Here is a 23,702-nt window from a genome sequence, read left to right as displayed (position 1 = left end):
TGGGAAATTTCCCTTCCTGATCTAGTATCATTTTGTGCATCTCTCTAAAATGTTTCCACGGGTCTGTGATTTGTCTTCTAACTTTGTTGAATAAATCAAATAAAGGAAAAGAGAGTTTCTGTTTCTTGTTTTCACCAGAGTCTAGGTAAGGTCTTGGTACATTGTAGGCATTCAAGAAATGCCTGCTAAATGGATAGATGGATGGATGGCTATTGGGCCCTTAGAAACACTGAGTTTAACCATCCATTTGACAAGTGGAGAAACTGAGGCCCAGAGACAGGGAGGGACTTGCCTGAGGACTCGCAGAACCAGGATAAGGGTCCACATCTGGGGCTGTCTCCCTTCTACAAGGTTTTGAGAGGGGGAGGGAGCCAGTGGAGAGAGACCAGGCCCAGAGTAGGCTCCCTAAAGATGCTCACCCCATGTCTGGAGGCCCAAACTGGGTTCCCAACTCTTTGTCACATTTCAGAACCTCCAGTGTCCCCCGGTGCTGGCTGAGAGAGGCTGGGGCTGTCCCTCGAACAGCGAGAGGGTCCGGCGCTGCGGCCCTGCCCCCTTCCCTGATGCTCACTGGCCGTGGAGCCCCAGGTTTTCTCTGCACTGGGAGCTGATCCAAAGCTTCCTTAGGGCTTGATTGCAAGAAGTGATGAGGGTGTTGATATGCAACATATCCTAGGGGCTAGGTTCTCCATGGTACTTCATTATAGCTACCAGTTAGAAGACTCCCTGGCTTTAAATACCAGCATGCCACTGTGCAATCCTCAGCAACTTACGTACCTTCTCTGTGCCTTAACTTCCTTGTCTGTAAGAGGAGATAATAATACCTCTTAGGGTTGTTGCAACAGAGTCTGGCCTTGTAAGATCTCCACACTGCTCACAGCTACCCCATTTCCTTGCACCTACCATCTGCCAAACCCTGCTCTGAGCATGTCAGACACACCAGCATACTGAACCTTCACAACAATGCGTGAGGACAAGATTATGCCCATTGACAGATGGGGAAATAGAGGCTCAGGTTGGGATTTGGACCCAGGCTCTCTGCCTGCAGGGGCCGACTTAATTGCTACACCATGCTGCACTGCCTCTCCTTCTGCCATTGGCACTGAGGGACTTTGGGGCTTGAAAGTCTTTAGAGATCATCTATGCCCTCAGGGGCTGCCCCCAGAAGTGGGCAGAGGAAACCAAGAGGACTGGCTTGAGATCCTGCCCCCGACCCCATGCAGGCCTCAGCCAAAGCAACTCAGCTCTTAGCTGCCCTATTAAAGGAGCTCCCAGATGACATCCCATCTTGGAGAAAAAGGAGGCTTCCTTGGCTGAAAAAAAGGGTACACTGAGGCCTGGGGTGATGAGGTATGCTGCCAAAGGTCGCACAGTGAGCCTGAGTCCCAGCTGAGACGGGAAGCACGGTCCTGGCTCCAAGCCCTGAGCTCTGTTCATCCTGGGTCTTCCGCACGGCATCAGGTCTCCAGACCGGCTGGATGTGTCCCACCAGGTCCTGACTGGGCAGCCTCCTCCCACCCGGCCAAAGCTGGAGTTTTCACAGCCTCCCAGAGAGCTGCGGGAGGCCTCCACAGCCATACCGAGCCCAGAAACCATGAACTCCTCAGGGAGGGGACGGGAATTAGCAGCCAGTGTTTCCGGTCCCCAGTACTGCCAAGAGCTTTACACACAGCTCTTGGGGCACGTTATAGCAGCCAAGGCAGGCTTGGAGAGGATCAGAGAGGTGAGAGGCCTGTCTGAGGCCGCACAACCAGACCTCCCCACCACGGGCAGAGCCAGAATCTGTCTGAGTCCAATCTCCAGCCCACAGGCTCTCACTGAGCTCCTACTGTACACCAGGTACCAGTGCTACAGCCATGAGCAAGTCAGAAATGCCTGCCTCAGAGGGATTCCATTCGAGTGTGTGTGTGTGTGTGTGTGTGTGTGTGTGTGTGTGTGTGTGTACGTGGTGGGGGAGGAAGTAGCAGGGCCTCCTGAGCACCTACTATGTCCCAGGCACTGTTTTGAGCATAATGCATTTGATCTGCAAAATAGCCCTGTAAAGTTGGTAGAAGAAGCAACAGGCACAGAGTATTTCAGCAGCTTGTTCAAGGTCACACACACAGCAAACCCATTCATCTAACACAAAAAGAAGAGAAACTGTCCTCTCCCTGTTTTTCAAAAGAATGGCAACCACACTTCATGACAGTTTTACATGTAGGACAACTGCAAGGCAACTCCTTACACAATTTCACATACTTGACAACATTATGACACTTCCACACACAGGAGAGTTTTGTGACAGTTCCACAGACAGATGGATTTTGTGATAGGTTCTCACTCAGGGCAGGTTAGTGATCATTCGGTTCATGGACAGCAGTGTGCCGAGCTCTGGGGACATGGGTCCCAGGGAAGCCAGCTGGAGAGTATGACTGCCTCCCCTGGTCCTGGTCTCAGCCCCTGCTCCTACCCCCTCACCCTCCACCCCCATGCAGCTTGCCGAATGATGAGGAATCCAGTAACAACTCATTTTTTTTTTAAAGCGGTGATTTTCTGAAGGTCTCTGGCAGCTGCTCTGGGCTCAGGGCCCCCAGAGCTCCCACCAGGAACACAAATGTGATGGCCCTTAATGAATGGCTGATGAAGGCAGACTGCATCTGGGGGGTCCAGGGTGGGTCCTTAAGGGATGGGGAAACAGAGGTTTGGGTTGATGGGGAGAGGGATGCCAGGCACAAGCCGCCCGCCCTGGACGGTCCACCCCTCACCCCGCCTAGCAGGGGGCTGGGCAGGGGCAGCACAGGCTTCCACCCTGGGCACTTGGATCGTTTTGGCATGGGTCTCATCCGTCGGCACATACCTGCCACTGTCCCAGAGACACACACATGCTCAGCACGCAGGAACCCAGCCCCTCCCCTTCTTGCCATGCTGGGCTTGGCAGGAACTGTCCCCAGCTTGGGCCACTTGGGAAAATCCCCCTCCTGTGAAGGTAAGAGGGGTCAAGTTGCCCCTTCCAAATATCGCCCCCACCTCTCATCCAACCTCAGGCCGCTCGGGCCAGGCACTGTGACACAACAGATCTGGGGACTCTGTCTGGCTCTGCTACTTATAGTTGCTGGCCTTTGAGCCTTAGGTTCCTCCCCAGTAAAATAAGAAGTAATAACAGCACCTGCCTTCCTGCTTCTTAAAATAAGGCCTGGGGGCCAGCACCATCGGCACCCCCGGGAGGTTGTAGAAAAGCAGAATCTCAGGGCCCCAACCCAGACCTTTAGCATCAAAATCTACGTTTGAACCCAAGGTCCCTGCACACTTGGTGTGCTCATTAGAGTTAGGGAAGCCCGGCTGACCTCACAGAGTGGTTTTTGAAAATCACATGAGTTCATACACATATGATACCAGGCATACCACTGTAAGTGTTAAACCAACTGCATACATTAAGGCATGGAGGTGCCTCTGCTTTTAATAAGCAGCCCCAGGTGATTCTGATGCGGATTTAAATCTGAGGATCACCACTGGCTGGGAAAGAGCAGATGAGGGTGTGAGCCCTGGCTCCATGACCAGCCTCCATCTCCCCACCTCCCCAAGGTGGGAGCCAATGTCTGAAAAGGATTCTGTGGATTTCAAGAAGGGGCTGGGGCAGGGCACTTCCCAGCCTCCCCAAGCCCAGGTGGGTGGCAAGAGGATCACTCGTAGAGAGCCTGGGGAGAACCTGAAGGACAGGGAAACGGGCATTTCACCCCCTGATTGAACACACAGGTACTGATCTGCTCCACATCGTGGAGATGAGGGGAGATGAGCACAAGATGAGGGGAAAATGAATGAGAGATGCAGAAGAGGTGGGGTAAGTCCTGGGACCAACTGTACTGCCACTGTTTGGCTAATTTTCTGTCTCAGTCAAGGTCAAATGGACAGTGAAGGAGGCAGTAGCCTTAGTACAGCACTGGAAACCTAGCAAGGCCTTAGCAAGGGGACCTGCTATTCTGTGTGGAGGATTAAAGGAGGCACTGGGATACACTGGCAGTTGAGAGGCGGTATGGCCTCGAGATGAAGCCTTCAGGTTCTACAGTCACACTGCCTGGGTCTCACTATCCAGGACACCTCATACTAAGTGACCTCAGGCAAGCAGCAGCACTGCCCTTGACCTCAGTTTCCTCCTCTCTGAAATAGGTATGATAATTGTACCTAAATAAATTTTGCAGCATCTCTACATGGAATGGGAAGCAGCTATAAAAAAGGACGAGGCAGCAATGCACAACATTCTCTGGGATAATTTAAGTGAGCAAAGCAAGGAACTAAAGAGTCTGTGTAGGGTGCTGCGGTTTACTCCTGCCCTCCGGAAGCTCACCTTTCAGTAGTAGGAAAGAGAGAACAAAAGCAAACAAGCATGTCATGTATCAGGTGGGGATAAATGCCAAAGAAGAACAAAACAGGGTGAGATCAGGATGCAGGGCTGGGTGCTACTTCAGGTGAGGTGGTCAAGGAGGTCTCACAGGGAAGGGGATGTTCCAGCAGAGACCTGAAGCAGGTGAGCCCTATGGATGAATGTGGGGAGGGCATTCCAGGCAGAGGGAAGAGCAAGTGCAAAGGCCCTGAGGTGGGAGAGGTCTTGGCATGTTTGAGGAACAGCAAAGATGATGCCAGCATGGCTGGAGCAGGGCAAGTGATGATTGGGAGGGAGGGGGGAAAAGGTGTTGGTGCAGGCTGATTTCTGATAGATTGCATGTGGGACAGGAAAGAAGAAAAAGAGACAAGGTGGCTCGTGGCTCCAAGATTTTTGACCATGAGTGGAGTAGCCATTGATCCAGATAGACAGGAGACGCAGGTTTGGGTGGTGGGGAGTGGCAAAGGCAAAAGTTTCCATTTTGGATGTGTGCCTATTATTACTATATTCTGAGGGCCCTACTCATTAACCCCTTGGTGTCATGTACTGACACCTCAGCAGGGATTTGCTGTCTGCTCCTTGACCAAGCTCCCTCCCTGCCACCAACTTATATGCTATCATATACTCACCTCTCTTAAAAACAACAACAACAAAAAAAAAACTTTCTTCCTCGCACACAGACTAGTCCTGCTCCCATCCCCACATCTGCCTCTCCAGAAAACCACCCCTGATGACTGCAGTCTGAGCCCAGCCCCTGGCTGCCTGGGTCCTTCAGTTGGCTCTGAGCTCCACTGGGCAGATGTCATCAGCTTTCCTTGCAACATATGAGCCTCGTTCTCCCACCCCTACTGCAGCCTCCCTGAGAACAGTTTTTGAGAACTTTTATTAAGCCATCGTTCATTCACTCATTGATTCATTCATGCAAGAAGTCGTGGGCACCAACAGTGTGCAAGACTGTGGAAATTTGAAGGAGAACAAGCCAAGGTGGATTCCAGCCCTCAAGGGAGCACCTTGGAGTGCCTTCCACGCATCTCCTGTGAATCAAGTAATAAAACAACGCTCACTCATCTGCTGTGAGCTGTGCTAAGTACTTTGTATGGGTGAGCTCACAAGCGCTGGGAGCTGGTTGCTACCATTGTCCCCATTTTGCAGAAGAGGAGACTGAGGTTCAGTAGTGAAGCCACTTGCTCAAGATCACCCAGCCAGAAAATGGTGGCTTGTCATGCTGCAAAGCTGAGATCATGTCAATGTCCCCACACCCCCGGGAGTCATCTCTAGGGCTCATGCCTTGCTGGGTATGGTGCAATCTGCCCCCAAGGCAGGAGTGTGCCTGGGGGGCCTCTGAGCCAGCCTCCAGTGGCAGACACTGCCTCCCATATGTGGCGATCTGAGCAGGCAGGCAGGAGCCCAGATGTTGTTTATTTCCTCTAGTCATCGGTGACATGCACCCCCCACTGCCAGGCAGGGATGGGAGAAGGCACTGCCCATCACTCTCTGCGTGGGGCCCCCCCGTGTAGTTCTGGATCCTTCTCAAGGACAGAGCAGGGCTCAAGGCAGGGCCTGGCCTTTCTCAGGTTGCACTGCCTTGGGGCAGGAGGCAGTTGTCTCTTTTTCTTCTTCCCCATCCTCCTTACCCCCAGGGAGTCCTTCGGGACAGCTGTGTGAAATCCTTTAGTTCACCATGACATGCAATGTTCTCATGCAAGACACACTTCCCTGGGCACACCCCAATTATGAAGAAACTCTACCCCAAAAATGTTGACATCAAATTAAAAGTTCTGCACTGATTGCCAAAGCAAGTCCAAGACTGTAAACACCAATAGAGGCATGGCAGGTGGTGATCGTAACATTACTGATCGTAACATTACATTGTCAGGCCTGCTCAGGTTCTCAAGGTTCTGTAAGGTTGGCCAGTATGATTCCTATTTTACAGATGGGAAAACTGAAGCACAGAGAGGTTAAGGCACTAGTTCAAGGTCACATGGGCAAGGATAAGGGGAAGAGCTGGGATTTGAACCCAAGCAGTCTGGTTCTTAACCCTACTCCACTTTAAAGTGGGAACCTGTTAGCAGTGCAGATTCTCAGGCCCCACCCAGACTTACTGAATCAGCAACTCTGGGGGAAGGCCCAGCAATGTGTGCTTTAACAAGCCCTCCAGGTGAATTTGATACGTGCCCAAGTTTGGGAACCCCTGCTCTACATTGCCTTCTAATGTGAATGAATGAATGAAGCCAGTGTAAGATAAACGGCAGCTCAAGGGTGATAATACATGGTGGCTGACCTTTGCCCTCAGTGTCAGGGACATAATAGGGAGTGGTGGGGACTGAGGCAAATTGGAGAGCCTATGCCCCACCTATGCAACTCCAACCAGATGGTGCCCTCAGGAATGCAGGCCCAGCGTTGGCAAGTTCTCATACCCTTTCCAGAGAAGTCCAAATTCCAGCTTCTTATGTAAAATATGATTTTTTTTAAATGTTGGAAAATCTTTTTTTTTTTTTTTTTTTTTTTTTTTTGGTTTAAGTGTGTAGCTGGAGTTCTTGGCTTGGATATTGAGGATTTTTCACTGACAGACTCACTGTAGGCTGCAGAGGAGATGAGCCTGCCTGGGGTAACTTTCAGGGTCCTAGATGTCACCCTGTGCCTTTTGACCGCCTCAGGAAAGCTCTGCAGAGTGAAGGTGGGTGGGAGGCATGATAATGCAGAGATGACCCTGAAGCCACTCAAATCCCTAAATGAAAAAATATGGAGATCACTTGCAAACACTGAGCCATTGTCTCCTATCAAAACAAGGGGCTTGGGGTCATTCTCAGGACGTGGGTGACCCCGAGGTTGGTAACCCTCATTTCAAAGAGCACAGGTCATTCCCTGATCCCAACAGAAAGAATAAATGGACTTTCACCCAAAACCAAAGCGGCTTCCTCTGTCTCTGCCCTGAGCCCTTCACCATCCTGAGGGTGAAAGACCATCTTCCTGGAGATGTGGTGGGTGATTGTTGTCCACCAATGCCTCTGGCCTCCGTTTGCTCACCTGTGAAAGGCGGGAGGGTCCAAATGTGGGCTGACAATCCCACCATGTATCATGACAGTGAGGGAACAGGAAAGGAACTTATATTTATGGAGAAGCACCTACTACATGCCAGGCACTTGGTGTCTGCACACACCTCACAGCAAAGCCTATGGGAATAGCAGTTGTTGCCACAGTTTTTCAGATGGGGAAACTGAAGCCCACAGAGACGAGGTACTTGTCCAAGGTCACTCAGTGGGTGGTGGAGCCAGGATTTGAACCTGGGCACCTGGACCCTAACACATGTCCTTAGATATTTGAGGGTAGAAAACAATATAATAAGATCTCCAGTTTATCAGATGTCTGCAGCCAGGCTTTAAGCTGAGAGTTTTCCATGTACCATCTCTTTTCAGCACAACAACATTGCAAGTTAAGCATTATCACCCTCTTTTACAGCTAGAATAACTGAGGCCCAGGGAGTTAGAGTACTTTGCCCGCGATCACAACACTGCTGCCACATTTCATAGCCTTTGAGCCCCTAACCCTGGACCTCACACAGAGTAGGGGATCAGAAACTATCTGTTGAATGAATGGATGGATGGTTGAATGGGTCACTCAACCTTGGACTAATGCACGTGCTCAGAGTTGCTATAAGCCTGCATCCCTTTGTAAACTGCCAACCCCACTGTCATCCTCTGTAAAATAGACATCCAAGTTTCAACTCATCCCCTGGGTGCTTGGGGAAAGACAAAGTGACTCAGATGTCATTCCAAGCCCCCTCCAGCTGCTGGAGCAACACAAGGCCATCCTTTTTGTGCCAACTGGCACTTTGACTGGGGGAGGATGGTCTTGATTATGGGAGATACTTATTAAGGGAAATCACATGGGGTGCTGTCCCTTCTGATGCCCCAAGAAAACTCGGGGAGGTGGCAATCAGAGCTCAATACTTCACTCAGAAATGTGCATCAGAGCTGATAAAGGGCAGCAATGAAGACCAGCATCCAGTTGAGGCGTAGAAGGAGCCAGGGGTTTTCAAAGCATGCTCCCTAGAACCCCAGGGCCCTTTGGTGTACCATGGTGGGCAGTGCTTCAGGCCCCTTGGCCTTGTTGAAGCTGAGCTGCTCCACCATGATCTGCTGGGCTCCACCTACCTGGTGAGCTACATCATTTTGATCGTAATTTGACAGAAGGAGAGCTAGCTCCAGTGAACTAGTGACTTTCTTTGGAGTTATGGGGTGAGCCAAGGCTTCAGGGACTGGAACCTGGGCTTGGCAGATGGTCAGAAACTCTGTCTGACCATCCGGCGCCCATGAGGTTTCTGGTTGCTTTTTTCTGTCTCTGCATCTGATTTGTTTATTTTCTCTCTCTCTCTCTCTTTCCTTCTGTGTAATCAGGAATCTTTGGTTGCAAGTGACAGAAAACCCTACACAGAATGGCTTTAGGAAAGAAGAGACTTTATAGACCACCCCCCGAGGGGTGGATCCAGGTGCACACACAATCTCTTGTGTGGCCTCCATTCTTGGGATACTCTCCCCTCATGTGTTGCCCACCAGCTCTAGTCTACATTTTCTCAAATCCAAATAGAGTGTAAACACACACACACGCAATCCTCAGACTAGCTCTTGTTGAAACGTGTGCCTACGTCTGATACAATCACTGTAGTCAAGGGGACCTGATGCTCTGATTGCCCAAGCCCAGGTTAAACACACCTGGACAGAGATGGTTCCACATGAACCTCAGAGTCACAGATGGAGCCTCTCTTAGCAAAGAAAGGGGCCACAGATTCTAGTGCTCACCAAAGCTTCTCACACATGTGCACTAGAACAGGCCACCCTGCCCTCCTGCAAATGTCTTTAGGACAAGAGGCCATCCTAGACCATTGTCTGTCAGGCCACAGTCAAAATTCTCAAGAGAGATGGTCTAATCATCCCAGCCTGGTTGCACCGTCAGGCCCTGGTACAGCCAGTCCATAACTGGCCAGGGGATGGGGTCATGCAGTACAAGCATAGTTACCACGTCTGGTTCTCAGGGAAAGGAGATTGTGAGCATGGGATAAACTTCCAAAATGCCAATTACAGCTATTTTGGTCTTGTTTAAATGCACATTCCTGGGCCTAGATTCTTTACAAGTTTCCCTGGAGATTCTCATGCAGTCAAGTTTAAGAACCATCAAGTTTGGATCTTTCTAAAGTAGCATTGTACAGACTCTAGTTGTCATCACTTATTATTCATAAAATTAGCATTCAAATCTCTACACCCGTGACTTTGGGGAGGTGGGGGAATTAGCATTGCTCTTTCTAATGATTTATAGAGGTGTGATGAAAGCCTAAGTGAGGCCTTCAGAATCAAAAAGTTAGAGGTGTCATTACAATGTAGAGGCACTAGAGGGCACCCCACCAACAGCTGGGATAAAGGATGCAGCAGAAGGCAGAGCCAACTCTCTTCGAAGACCTGATGATGAATGATGCTAGTTGAGACTCATCACCTGTGCGTGCGCGCGCGCGCACACACACACACAAACACACACACACACACCCCCTCCAAAGTCAGGGGATGGTCCTTGGATTCTTTTCTCTGCAACATGTTGAAATATCATTCTACAAATAGTGCTATAGCTCTAATTGGGATTTCTTTGCTGTTTGGCTGCCTGACCTTGGGGAAGCCTCCACCTCCTTTGGCCTGAGGGTCTCTGGTGAAGCTGCAGGGGGTGGGCTGAGTGATCCTTAAGCTCTTCCAAGAGACATCAGTTAGTAAGAGTTTTGTTTGTCACCATCTGCGTTGCTATTAGTCACTTCTGTGGGCTTCAGCCCTCCCACCAGACTGTGAGGTCCCAGAAGAGCAGGGCCATGTGTGGCTCACCTCTGCAGCCCCAGGCTCTGCCTGACACACAGGAGGCCCTGAGCAAATACGCCAAGAGGCAGTGTGGGCCTGACTGACGTGGGTCCCTGCCCCACTGATTCTGGGGGGTGCTGGGTGTGTCATTTCACCTCTTTGAGCTTCTATTTCTTCAGCTGCAAAATGGGCAACAACACCCATGCCCACGTCATGCTGAGTCTCAGTCCACAAACTCAACTTTCAGGAAATACCACTTTGTTTTTCTGTAACTGAACATAATTTCTAATTTGACGTCCTATTCTGCCAGGAGGCAGAGGTCTCTTTGCTCTTTGTTGGTGGGGTTGCATCTTAGGGCCAGCGGGCTTACATGGCGGCACTGGGGAGGGACCCCCTGCTCTCCACTGACATCACTCTGTGCCCGCCCAACATCATTATTCATTATCATGTAGTCCTCATATCTTTCAGAAAGGTCGGGTAGCCTAAAAAAGAGGGACGACACTCCGTCTCCTATAAAGGAATCTGAAGCAGACCGTCCTGGGTTAGTATGGCCGCGTCATGGTGTCTCTCTGTCAGGTCTCTTGCCCCCACCCCCTGCATCTGCCTTGGCTCCAGCTATCAAATCGGCAGTCCTGCAGGTGTTCGGAAGAAGGGGAGGAGAAGAGTACTGCCCTTCCTCTTAAGGGCCTTTCCGGGGTATGGAAGGACACGCCCACTTAAAGCCCATTGGTCATAACTTAGACACATGACCACATACAGCTGCAAAGGAGCCTGGGGAATGTAGTCTCAATTCTCCAAGACAGGAATTCTGCTAGAAAGTCAGGATTCTGTTACAGAGGAGGAGGGAGAGATTGGATATAGGGGACAGCTAGCACAGTGATCAGGGGTGCAGGTCTCCACTGCTCTCAGAATTTCTGTCAGAATTCAAGACCTCAGCTTGAGGATGGGCCTGGGCTTGGGGTCAGAGCTGAGAGGAGTAGAAGAGAGAACGTAGTCTTCTCCCCATCTCCCCCAATCCTCCTGGACACGATGGAGGCTGAACTCTTCTCTTTAAATACATTTTTATTGTGAAGTATTTCAAACCTACAGTCAAGGATAAAAAATAATACAACAAATGTTTGTGTGCCCATAGCCACTTTTATCAAATCTTGCCATTTTCATATGTGCTTCAGATTTTAAGAAACTAAATGTTACACATAAAAGTGAAGACCTCAGTCGTCCGCCTGAACCCTTTTCCCCACTTGCCTCAGAGGTGCCCCCATCTTGAATTCAGTGTTTATCAGTCCCTTATATATCTTCTACTCTTAATACTCCTAATACAAATTTATGTATTGTAAATGTTACAGAGTATTGTTTGCCATTTTTTGAACTTAATATAAATGGCTTCTTACTATATGATTCATCGTGCAGATTGATTTTTTGCTCTCACCATTGTTTTTAAGATATACCCACGGTGACAACTGTGACTCTACCTCAGTCATTTTTCATGGCCGGGTCATATATGTGGCCTATGCTGTGGTGTGTGACTGTACCACAGTGTGTTTATTCTTTTGATAAATGGGTAGGATTTTACTACTGTTTTCTATTAAATAATGCTGCAGGAAACATCTTTGTACATGTCTCTTTGTGCACATACACAAGAGCTTCTCTAAGCCACTGGTTCTCAAAGTGTGGTCCCTAGAACAGCAGCATCAGCATCACCTAGGAGCCTGCTAGAAATGCAAATTCCCAGGCTCCACCTCAGCCCGACTGAATCAGACACTCCAGGCTGGAACCCAGTGATCTGTGTTGTAACAAGCCCTCCAGTAGAGGCTGATGGATCTGATGAGTTTGAGAACTGCTGCTCTAGAGTTTATACCAGAAGCCAAATTGCTGTGTTTAGAAAAGACATCCTCAAATTTACTAGATGCTGCTAGATTTTTCTCCAAAGTTTACAATCCTATCAGAAGGGAAAGTTTCCTCTCATCCTTGCCAGCCTTGGTATCATCAGAATTTAAATTTTTGCCAACTGGGTGGGAGGTCTGGGCTCTGTTCACTTCTCACTTGATGTTCTCGCTCTGGCCCTGGGACTACTTCTTACAGCATCACACTTTCTCCTACCTCCAGGTCCCTGCCACGTCTGCAGCTTTGGAAACACAAACCTGTCTGCTTTCCTATGGCAGTTTCTCTTCCCAGGCACATTACTTATCATGTACCTCCCGATGAGCTCGCTGGACCAATCAGGGTTCTCAGTTGTAAGCAAGAGCAAGGGGAGTTATCCATAGGATATGGGGGTGGGGGGTCTTACAGAATCTGGGGAGCTAGAGATCAGCCTTGGGTAAACGGCAGTACTCATCCCAGAAGGGGAGGGAGGGAGGGAGGGAGGAAGGGGAGACAGAAGGGCCCCAGACTGGTCTGGGCAAAGTCAGCTCTGCCTCCTCTGTGAACCTCATCCTCATGTATCCCCTCAGTCTTTATGTCTGACTCCCAGGACTCAGGATCATGGGGATGAGTATCTGATAGGCCAGACTTGGGTCAATGCCCAGTCACTGTCGGCTTGAAGAAGGGCCCGGCCTCCTTGGTTTCTGTTCCTGGGGGCCGGCACCAGAATTTGCCCTTCTCCGGGGCCTCTCACAACGGGAATGCCTCTAAAAGGAAGTTGAGGCACCAACAGGAAAGGGGTGGGGGTGAGGCTGGAGAGTCAAGAATGTCCCCTGCTAGGTGGCCACAGGCTCAGGTGAGCCAAGTGTATAACCAGTTTATTACAGGCTGACCTTGATGGGGTATTAACATGAAAAACAGCTTCATGTTTCCCTAATTGCTGACTGGTCCTTTTCTGTCCCTTAATGACACCTGGTCACTTTCTGACTCTCCCCAGCTACCATCTACCCCCAATGGTCTACCCTGCTGCCTCTTGCTGGGGCACCTGCCAGCAACCAGCCTTCTTGGGGCAGCAGAAGCAACAGCACTTAAGCCTGGGTGCTCCCAGGGGGCCCTTGCCGCTGAGAACCGCCTCGTGCTTGCCATGAAGAATGTGCAGTTTCCTCTGCTGCCTCCCCTCTCAGTTCCGCCCTTCTCCCTCATGGTCTCTTTTCTCTGCTCAAAGAGGCATTGAAAGGGGCAGACCCGCAGGACTGCCACACAAGTTAACGTCCATCAGGGCATGAGGTGCTGGTCACCCCTTTTTGCAGGTACCCGTCTCTGTGAGGGGTGTCCTTGCATCTCCTCTCACTTGTACTGGGGGATTGGAAACAGGGGGAAAGCCACAGCAGCCCCCTTCCCCAGGCTGACAGCTCCTAACTCCCTGAGTCCCCCTGTCTAGGTGGTCAGCTTGATCAGGTGGTGGTCAGAGATCACAGACTCCCTATAAGCCTTGGAGAGGCTCTCTCCCTAGGGTATTTTCTGCCTTTCTTCCCAGATTTGGGCCTTGGTTGCCAATTCTAGAACAACGAAAAATTCCTTCCCTCCACTTGCTGTACTTGATGATGTTGGGAGCCTCTGATAATGGGGACAGTGAGGAAGGGGGTATTGTTCAGAAAGGCAGCAGGAGGGTGAGGGGCTCCCCACCCCCACATGTATGTGCACCTCACACACACTCAAAAATACACACTATGTTGGGACTTCCCTGGTGGCGCAATGGTTAAGAATCCGCCTGCCAATGCAGGGGACACGGGTTCGGGCCCTGCCCCAGAAAGATACCACACGCTGTGAAACAACTAAGCCCGTAGGCCACAACTATTGAGCCTGTGCTCTAGAGCCCATCAGCCACAACTATGGAGCCCGTGTGCTGCACCTACGGAAGCCCACGTGCCTAGAGCCCATGCTCCACAACAAGGGAAGCCACCCCAGTGAGGAGCCCACGCACGACAAGGAAGAGCAGCCCCTGCTCTCAGCAACTAGAGAAAGCCTGTGTGCAGCAACGAAGACCCAACACAGCCAATAAAAAAATAAATTCAATAAATAAATAAATAAATTTTTTAAAAAATACACACTATGTTAGTGAATATTGTTTGTGAGTAACAGTGGTTTTAACAAAATAGATACTGATTTTTCTCTCATGTAACAGTCTCCACAGGCAGAACAGGGCTGGTGCAGCATTTCTACCTTCCTCAGGGACCCAGGACTTTTTTATCTTATTTCTCCACCATCCTTAACACATGATCCAAAATAGATGCTCGTGCTCCAGCCATCATGCTCACATTCCACCCAACAGGAAGGATGAGGGGATGACAAAGGGCACGCCCCGCCCTTTAAGCTTTCTAGACGTTGCACACACTGCTTTACCCAGTAGTCAGATTTTGGCCATGTGACCACATCTAGCTGCATGGGAAATATAGTCATTTGTTTGGGTGGCCATGTGCTCAATTCCTCTCCCAATGAGACCGTCTGAGCTACTCACGCATGCGGTTTGACTCTTTCTCTTTCCCTTTCCCCACCCTCCACCCTGGTCTGGCTGGCAGTGGGCACTGGTCTGGGGGGCAACTGCACGGGCTGTGTCATCTGCTCAGAGGAGAACGGCTGCTCCACCTGCCAGCAGAGGCTCTTCCTGTTCATCCACCGGGAAGGTATCCGCCAATACGGGAAGTGTGTGCATGACTGTCCCCCCGGCTACTACGGCGTCCGCGGCCAGGAGGTCAACAGGTGCAAAAGTACGTGGCCCCTCTTTTGTCCTGAGCTAGCGCTGCGCTCCTGAGCACCTCTGGCCCTCCTCCCACCTCTCGCCCAACATATCCCCAGAGAAGTGGCATATGCCTGAGCCCAGGCTCTGAGATGCTTGCTTGCTTTCAGGCTGGCTCTGAAGCCCTAAGCAAGTCAGTGTCCTCTCTGGGCTCAACACAAATGGGGCAGGGAACCTTCACCTCTACCTTAGTTTGCTGTGTGGCCTTTGGCACGTTACTCACTCTCTCTGGGCCTAGCTCAATGAGAAAAGGAGTCCTAACTCCTAACTCTAATTTTGACTGTGACCTGGGCAAATCATGATGACCTCTGAGCTTTGATGGAAATGGAGTAGGGAGTCCTCACTCCCAGCCCAGATTTACTGTGTGACTTCAGGCAAGTTACTTGCCCTCTCTGAGCCTCGGCTCAAATGAGAAAGGGATTCAAAATAACCATGTTACCTTGGACATGTCACCTGCCCCACTGAGCCTCAGTTCAAATGAAAAAAGGAGTCCTTGAATGCAGCCCAGTTTGACCCTGGACAAGTCTGGGCTGCAAAGGACACACTGAATCCGGACCCCAGTGCTACAGAGCTTGGGCTATGCATAGGCCCTCCCCAGTCCCAGGCAGTCCCAGAGGGTCCCTGCCCTGGGCAGCCACCCTCACCAAGAGTGGCCCTGGCTGTATTACAGAATGTGGGGCCACGTGTGAGAGCTGCTTCAGCCAGGACTTCTGCATCCAGTGCAAGAGGCGGTTTTACCTGTACAAGGGAAAGTGTCTGCCCACCTGCCCTCCGGGCACCACGGCCCAGCCGAGCACACGGGAGTGCCGGGGTGAGTGGGACCATCCTCGCCCTGCCCTGTCCCCTCCCTCCCTGGAGCAGGGGCTGGTGAGGGGTTTCAGGAGACCTAGAAGAAATCATAGTAGCATGTCAGGCGGTGATGAGAAGCCCAACACCATGTCAGGTACACGTAGGAACGCTTCAATACACTAGACCCATCATAAACACCATGATTATGATCACTATTACTGCCAACATGTACATCAATATTATTGCCAAGAGAAGCCACAGAGCACAGAAGAAGACCACTGATTTTGGAATAAGACTTGGGTTCAAATACTAACTCTAAAATTCACCCACTAGTGACCTTGAGCAAGTCAGTTAAGCTCTCTGTCCCTCGGTTTCTCCAAACGTTAAAAAAAATTACAATAGAACATAGAACCTACTTCATGGGGGAGGGCTGTTGTAATGGATAAATTAATCCAATTTAAAGTACTTAATACAGTAGCTAGCACAGTAAGTGCTCAATACATGTCATTATTATTTCACATCATATTAGCTGTCATCACTGTTCTGTTTTCCCACCACGCTTTTTCAGACCTCTGTGTGAGCCCCTCTTCTGTGATCTGTCCTTACACAAGGCTGTTCTCCAGTGTTCTCACCTGAATCATCTATCTCTGCCTATACATTCTCTCTGGGCACATGTTCACGGTCATTCCAAAAGCTGATAGCTCCTAACCCGCTGTCCTCAGCTGCATTTCTCCATGGGCAGCAGACTCACATCCTCACCTGCTCTGTGGATGCCTCTTTCCGTGCTTCCCCATCCCCAGCCTGGGGCTTCCTCTGGGCTTCCTCCATCAATAACCAGCTCCACAACCCACAGGCTGACCATTCTGGAGGCATGGGCATCCCGGTGGACTCTTCTCTCTCATCCTGCATCCAATCCAATCTCATTCATTCATTCAGGAAATATTTTCTAGAGCATCTTCTATGCTCCAGGCACTTTCCAAGTTGCTGGGGACATATTAGTGAACAAAACAAAACAAAGCTCTGCCCTTGTAGATGTTATATTTTAGTGGGAAGACAGAAGGCACACAAAAATAAATACAGATACTAGGTGGTAAAAAGAACTTTGGGAGAAATGAAGCAGAATAAAGCTCTCAAACCTACCCCACCCCTCCTCCCCCTTTTCCCCACCCCACCCCCACGCACCCCTTTCTCCCCATCTTCTGCGCATTGCTGGGATCTTGGCCACAGCCTCTTGCCTATCTGCCTGTCTCCAGTCTCACTGCCTCCGGCCTAACTAGCTCTCATTCCAGAAGCCAGAGTGATTATTTTAAAATAACAATCTGATCAGGTTTCTCTTCTGCTCAAGGCTGTTCAGTGGCTCCCATTGTCCTCAGGTAGAGCCCCCCAAGCTCTGGACAATTTGGTCCCCATCTGCCACCTCTCTACCACTATCATTTTTTTTCCTTCCCCATTTGAGTCCGTGCTCCAGCTTCCCCATGGAGGGCAGAGTGATCCTGGGGATTTTGCTAGGGTTATTCCTGTCACCTGGAGCCCTTCTCCCTCCTGCCCCTCCCTATGCCTGGCTGACTTCCCCACCCCCACTTCAAGATTCAGATCACGAGTTTCCTCCTCCAGGAAGCCTTCCAGGTTGCCCAGGCTGGGACCCACAGCTGCCTGTGCTTCCCCATCACTGTAAGAGCACCCTGCCCTTCCAGCCCGATGCTCTAGACAGTGAACTCTGGGAGGCAGACCCAAGACCAGCAGACAGGCCAGCAAGGTCTGTCTTGTCCCTGCTGCACCTGGGCACCCAGCACAGCATGTGGCACACCGTAGGTGCTCAGTCTTTGCTTCCCAAATGACGGTGCAAATGTGAAGGACCATCGTTCTAAAGTCTGGAGACCTGCTTTCTGGGCCCAACTGGATCTTAAACACTTGCTGTTCTGTTGTGTAAGCTCCTTCTCTGCTCCCTTAGCAAGCCCCTTACCTGCTGTAGGCCTCAGTGTCCTAATCTGCAAAATGGGGTATTAATAGCTGCCCTATTCTCTGCCTACCTTTCAGGGACTCTTAAAAGGATCAAATGTGAAAGAATACTACATATTATATACTCATATATTTTGAAAATTACTCTCTACTAAGACCTTCGATGTCCGTGAGCTCATTTTTCCTCACAACAGCACAGTGTAGCTCCCACCTCCCACAGCTGAGCAAAGGCACATGATCAAGTTCAAAATCCAGGTCCTGGCCCTGAGGGCCTCCCAGCTGATCTTGCAGCCTCATCTCCTGCCCCTCCCCTCCTGAACCTTCACTCCACCCGCACTGTAGCTTCCTCTCCCTCACCAGGATGGCCAGGCCCCCAAGGCTGTGCGCACCTGCCCGGCATGTACTTCATCACCTTGAAGTCCTCTCTCCCTTTAGTTTCTGTGTCGCCTCCTCAGGGAAGCCTTCTCCTTTAAAGCCACACAATTGGTCACTCAGGCTTCTGGCCCGCAGCAGCCCGTGCTTGTTTCTGTACGGCTCTCATCCCAAGCTCTCATAAATAGCTTTTAAATGTCCCCCCTCTGCTCCTTGTAATAGCCTGTGACTCCCTTGCACGCAAAGCTGGTGTCTTCAGGGAACGGAACGCCTCAGACCCCGCCCTTGATCTGAGGAACATTCGCTGCCAGCTGACCCCATCTGTCTGTCTCTGCACCCCACAGAGGAGTGTGAGGTGAGCCCCTGGGGCAGCTGGAGCCCCTGCACACACAACGGGAAGACCTGCGGCTCAGCCTGGGGCCTGGAGACCCGCGTGCGAGAGGCCAGCCGGGCCGGGCAGGAGGAGGCAGCCGCCTGTCAGATGCTGTCCGAATCAAGGAAATGTCCCATCCGGAGGCCCTGCCCAGGAGGTCAGCACCAGGCCAGGCAAGGGGAGGGGGGAGGGAGCAGTGGGCAGGGCCCAGGGTGACTCTGAGTGGCCTTGGGACGTAGCCCCCACAAAGAGTCCCTGTAAGGCTACCTGAAAGCCCCCACTAGCCACACCTTTCTGTGCGTTGAGCCTTGCCCTCTCTGGTGTCTTCCTGCTGGGGTCAGTCCCAGACCCCTCGGGAAGATCAAGCCTGCCCTTTCCAGCAGGAGTGTGTGACTTTGAGACTGACACCTCCTGTAATCAAGGACTCGGGATGCCCTCTTTACACTTTGAAACAAAGTCATGAGTAATGTGAGCCACTTGCACGGGTCTTTTTTTAAAAAAAATCAGTCTAGTGCCTAACTATAAAAGAGAAATAAAAGAAATTTCATTATGGCAGTGCTTGGGCCCAGCACCAGAGAGTACTGACAAGTCAAATCACGGTGAAAGTGGCAGCCATCCACGGTCAGGGCCTCGTGCACGGCCATGTTGCCGTCAGAGACACAATTTCCCAAGTGGCGACCAGCTTTTAGTAAAGTCCAGCAAAACTCTCTGACTTCTTGATTGACACCACGCTGGCAGCCCTAGAATATTCAGTGATGGAACAAGTGCTCCCAAACACTTGGCATTCACACATGAGATGGAGTTCAGCTCTGAGCAAGCAGATTTCTCCCTACGTGAGGCTGGGGCAGCTGTTAGAGAACTGGATGGGCTGGGGCATTCTTCCTGGGGGATTGTCCCACGCAGAACTCCCCAATCCTTGTCCCACTGAATGCCCCTGAGACCCCTTTCATTGTAACAACTGAGATTACCATAGAGTTCCAAAATACCACAGGGGCTATGAAGAATCACTGATTTAAATAGAAGAGAGGCTGCAGGGTGTGGTAGGTAAGATGTACACAGTGGGTAGTAATAATATGGCATTAGCTGATGTTAACTGCACAGGGCACTGTGATAATTCTCTACATTCATTGTCATTTAATCTGCATGATGACACTATGAGGTGGGTATTGTTATTATTCTAGTTTTACCGATATGGCGATTAAGGCCCAGAGAGGTTGAGCCACTTGCTCAAGGGTCACACAGCTAGGGAAGGGTGGACTTGGAATTCAAACATAGGTCTGTGTGCAAAGAAGAATCTACAGCCACAGTAAGGCTGAGGGCCCTAGAGCCAGGTCACTTGGGGCTCACGGCTGGGTCGTGGTGGCGCTGGGACTTGAATCCAGGGGCACCCCTGGTTTCAGAAGGGCTTGTGGTGTCTGGGGTGAGAGTGCAGATAACAGATATGGGAGCCCCTCAGGGCCATGGCGGGCAGTTGTGGACAGAGGATGAGTTTGAGATGGGACCAAAGAAACTAAGAGACCCTACAGACAGACGGGTCTCTGCAGCACTTGCTACTCTGGGCACACCTCTAATGGCATCTGAGAGCTGGTGAATGGTTGGCTGTGGAGGGATTGAGAGAGGAAAGCTCTTGCCCCAAATAACAACAACAACAATAATAATAATAACAGCAGCAGCAGCAAACATTCATAACGCGCTGACCACATGCTGGGCACTGCACTAAGTGCTTTGTAAATATGACACCTTTAATCCTCACAACAGTCCAGCTCAAATGTCCCTCCTCAGAGAGCCTTCCATGGGCTTCCCCCAACCCAGAGTCACTTTCCGTCACATCACGTCACAGCCCTTAAATCTTCCTGAAATGATCATGCATGTTCTTTACTTGTTTAACGTCTGTCTTCCTCGCTAGAGGGGGACCTCCAATGAGAGCAGGCTCTTTGCCTTATTTCCAGCTGCCTCTCTAGCGCCTAGAACAGGGCCCGGCACATAGCGGGGGCTCAGTCGACACCTGGATGAGAGGATGGGAGGGAGCATGGCAGGGTGGGCGGCTGGGTAGAGGTGGGTGGGTAGGCGTAGGGAAGGGGTGGGGACCCAAAGCCTCTCACCCCACTTCCCACCTTCACAGCTGGCCAGGGCCCCTCGGGCAGCCCCGCACCTCACCCCCGAGATGCTGTTCTCACCGGAAGGCTGACACAGTCAGCGGGAGCTCAGAGGGGAGCCTGGCTTCAGCACCCCTGGAGGGCTCAGGAGCAGGCGTAGGCAGCCTGGTCGCGGGGGGATGACCCCGAGTCTGCCCTGAGGAGGCAGGAGCCCTGACTCCAGGCGAGACCGGCACACAGCTGATACTCCGGAAGTAAAATCACCCTCCCCTTGCCACTCCCAGCTCTCTAACTGCCTGGTCCTGTGACCTTGGGAAGTGGTTCCCTGAGCCTCGGTTCCTTCATGTGTGAGGGGGCACACAGAAGAGTGGGAGAAGAGTGTGGGAGAAGAGTGTGGGGCCAATGATGGGTGAAAACGGCCTGGATGTGGAGACCCTTTTAAAACAGAAATTTAGGAGTGGCCTTGCTCCCAACCACGCCTCCGTCGTCTCACCTGTTGATAATAATAATGGCAAACAATAATGTTGGAAAAGCATTCCAGGGGAAGGGTACAGCCAGTGCAGAGGTGCAGAGGCGGCCTGAACCTGCCAGTGGCCAGGATGATGTGAGCAAAGGTGGTGGGTGGGGGGACAGGTCGCAGAGACAACAGGGTCTCTTCCTCCAAGTGAGCTGGCAGACACTTGCAAGGGATGCCCAGAACTCCAGCCCAGGCTGTGCTACCGAGTAAGCGAGGCCTTTCCTGGGCCTCAGTCACCTCACCTGAGAAATGGGACTTGATCGGGTGTTTGTGTTAGAAACTCACCCCAGCTCCACGGGGGTGGGGCACAATGGGGTCAGGATCCCTAGGCAGGTCTGGGGTTTGCATCCGCTCCCCAAGGTGGGAACTGGGTGAGGTACAGAGCCCGAGGACAGTGTCCTATGGGGCAGCAGGGCTGCGCCTGCCTCCCGGCTGTGTGAGGGTGATGTACACAGGTCACTGGGAGCCACAGGGGAGGGTGGTGCCGGAAACCCACGTGAACGGTGTTGAGCCTCCAGCGAAGAGCCCCGTAAACCTCGCAGTGAGTGCACGTCGGAAGGTCATGGGCGCCCCCGCGAGGCCACCCTAAGTCCCGACTGGGGTCCCCGTGTGGACCTCCAGGCCTGGCGGGGCAGATGCCCAGCCCGGGTGGTGCTCAGCAAGTCAGCGCCCTCCTCACTCTCCCGAGGAACTGAGAGGAGTGCCCGGTCTGGGGTAAGTGATGCTACCGTCCCAACTCCAACCAGGAGTGACTGCCAGGTCAGCATCCCCCTGTCATTCCGAGCCTGCTGCAGGGAGTGGGGGGCGCCCTCGTCTCTCAGGACGGCCTCAGCAACAACGCCCTGCGCTCTCCTTGCAGAGAAAAACCCCAACCAGAAGAAGGGCCGGAAAGATCGGCGCCCGCGCAAGGACCGGAAGCTGGACGGCAGGGGGGACGGCAGGGGGGACGGGAGGTCCCGCCCAGCGCCGACCTAGGCGCCCAGCCCGCCGCCCCAGCCTCATCTCTTGCTCCTTCGCTTTCAGGCTCCTCCTCCTCCTCTCTTCTCTTTCTTTCTCATCCACCTCTCCTCTCTTTTTTTCTCCTTTATTTCCTGTATTTCTTCCGCCTGTTTTCCGCTCCTTCATCCCCTTTTCTCTTCTTTCTCTTCCCTTTTATCTTTTTCTTTCCTCCTGGTTTTCTTCCGTTCTTCACTCCCCCCCCCGCCCCACGCTAAGACAGAGACCAACTCCTGTGCCCTCTGCACCCCCCCCCCCTTAAAGAAAGCTACCATCTTTTTCCAGGCCTCTCCCTGACCGTCCCTGACCCCTTTGCAGAGAAAGTGTTTCTAAGAGCAGGGCGCAGGCCACAGCCCAGGCAGGCTTGTTGAGTCCTGAGCGCTCTGCTTCTGCTCCAGAGGAGACCACCGAATCCAGAGCTGTGGGGGCCTCCAGCTCTGGCCAGTCCCTGGAGGCATTTCCACAGCCCTCGGCCACCAGCTTCCCTGGGAACCCCCTGGAAGAGGCACTGAAGGCTTCCTGATGCCGTAGCTGGCCATGCAGGAGCCATGACGGGGCCTCTGGCTGGACAGCCAGCCCCGTGCCCACCTGTGGCACAGAGTCTGCCCTCCTGGGAGTGCCTGCTGCACCTATCAGTGCTCCCCCAACACCCTCCCTCTCCCGGTTCCCTGGCCCCTGCTTCCCAAGCCCACGGTACACCCAAGTCCTGCATCAGGCAGGACTGTCATCCACGGGGGAGCCCCCAGCTCATCCTAGAAGAGGCCATGGAAACTGAAAGAAATGCTGAGATTATCCAGGCCACTTCGTTCCCTCCGGCTCCTCCTGCCCGTTGAACCCCTGGGGAAACTGAAGCCTGAGAAGGGACCTGTCCAAGGTCACACCGGGAACCCAGGGGCTGTGCCTTCCACCTGTTGGTTGCCCTGCTCAGCACACCCAGAGCTAAGAGGAAACTTTGGGAGCCCTGGGGGAGGAGAGGAAGGAAGTTGTTGGGTCAGAGCAGGAGAAGATTGACCACTCACCCACACCACCCCAACATCCCAGCCTGCTCCCCCCCCCACCGCCGCCCCTGCACACCAGCAGAAAGAGCAGGAGGAGGTGTCTCCTCACTGCCTGTCTCCTATCAAGTGCCTCCTTCTTCCTCTGCTCCCCTGACTCCCCAGGAAGTGGTACTCCCGAGTAGCGTGGCATTTCCAGCAGCCAGGAGCAGAGAGAGCGTGAGACCCCAGGGGCCCAGGGTGGCCTGGGAATTGGGGGTGTCGGCGGGCTGGAGGAGAGGCTAAAGGAAATGAAGTAGCACATCCCCACCCCGAGACAGAGCCCACCCTCAGGCCTCCCTCTGCGTGGTGCATGGGGATCCCCTAGCACTGCCTCCGACAGACTGAGGAACCTGCCCCCTCCCAGGCCTTACTCCCCGTCTCGCCTCCCTGAGGTCAGCAAGAGCCCCTTGCCTGGCCAGGCCACCACCTTCTCTTCTGCAAAAGTTTGTGCTTCTGAAATGCTCTGTTGTTGTTTCAAGACCCCACTTTTTTTTTTTAAATAAAGGGGGAAAAAAATTGCAAATGCTTCTTGGGCATCAAGCGGGTGTTACAAAACCATGATGCTGATGCATTTGGAGTAGCCGAATCTAAACCATGTGAGGTGGTTTTCTCTGGAATGCCCAGGGCCAAGAGGGCCAGGATGTGTCAGGGACTGGGTTGGGGGTGGGCGGAGAGGAGAATTGGACCCTCAGCCCCTCCAGGCCTCCAGCGAGAA

At 52.2% G+C, this 23,702-nt stretch overlaps 1 protein-coding gene across 1 annotated transcript in view; it reads left to right on the top strand.

The window, feature by feature from the left end:
• Positions 1-22,473, top strand: part of RSPO4 (R-spondin 4) — a 36,734-nt gene extending 14,261 nt beyond the window's left edge. The window contains exons 2-6 of the mRNA XM_057704064.1: positions 14,631-14,819; positions 15,519-15,659; positions 18,313-18,498; positions 21,814-21,907; positions 22,269-22,473. Coding sequence (XP_057560047.1) covers positions 14,631-14,819; positions 15,519-15,659; positions 18,313-18,498; positions 21,814-21,907; positions 22,269-22,473 — 815 coding nt within the window. The remainder of the gene's footprint in view (positions 1-14,630; positions 14,820-15,518; positions 15,660-18,312; positions 18,499-21,813; positions 21,908-22,268) is intronic.
• The last annotated feature ends 1,229 nt before the right edge of the window (positions 22,474-23,702 follow it).

This window comes from Hippopotamus amphibius, chromosome 12, assembly GCF_030028045.1.
Source record: "Hippopotamus amphibius kiboko isolate mHipAmp2 chromosome 12, mHipAmp2.hap2, whole genome shotgun sequence".
Lineage (NCBI taxonomy): Eukaryota > Metazoa > Chordata > Mammalia > Artiodactyla > Hippopotamidae > Hippopotamus > Hippopotamus amphibius.
The sequence above is the reverse complement of the archived record's forward strand: the minus strand, read 5'-3'. Positions and strand labels throughout refer to the sequence as shown.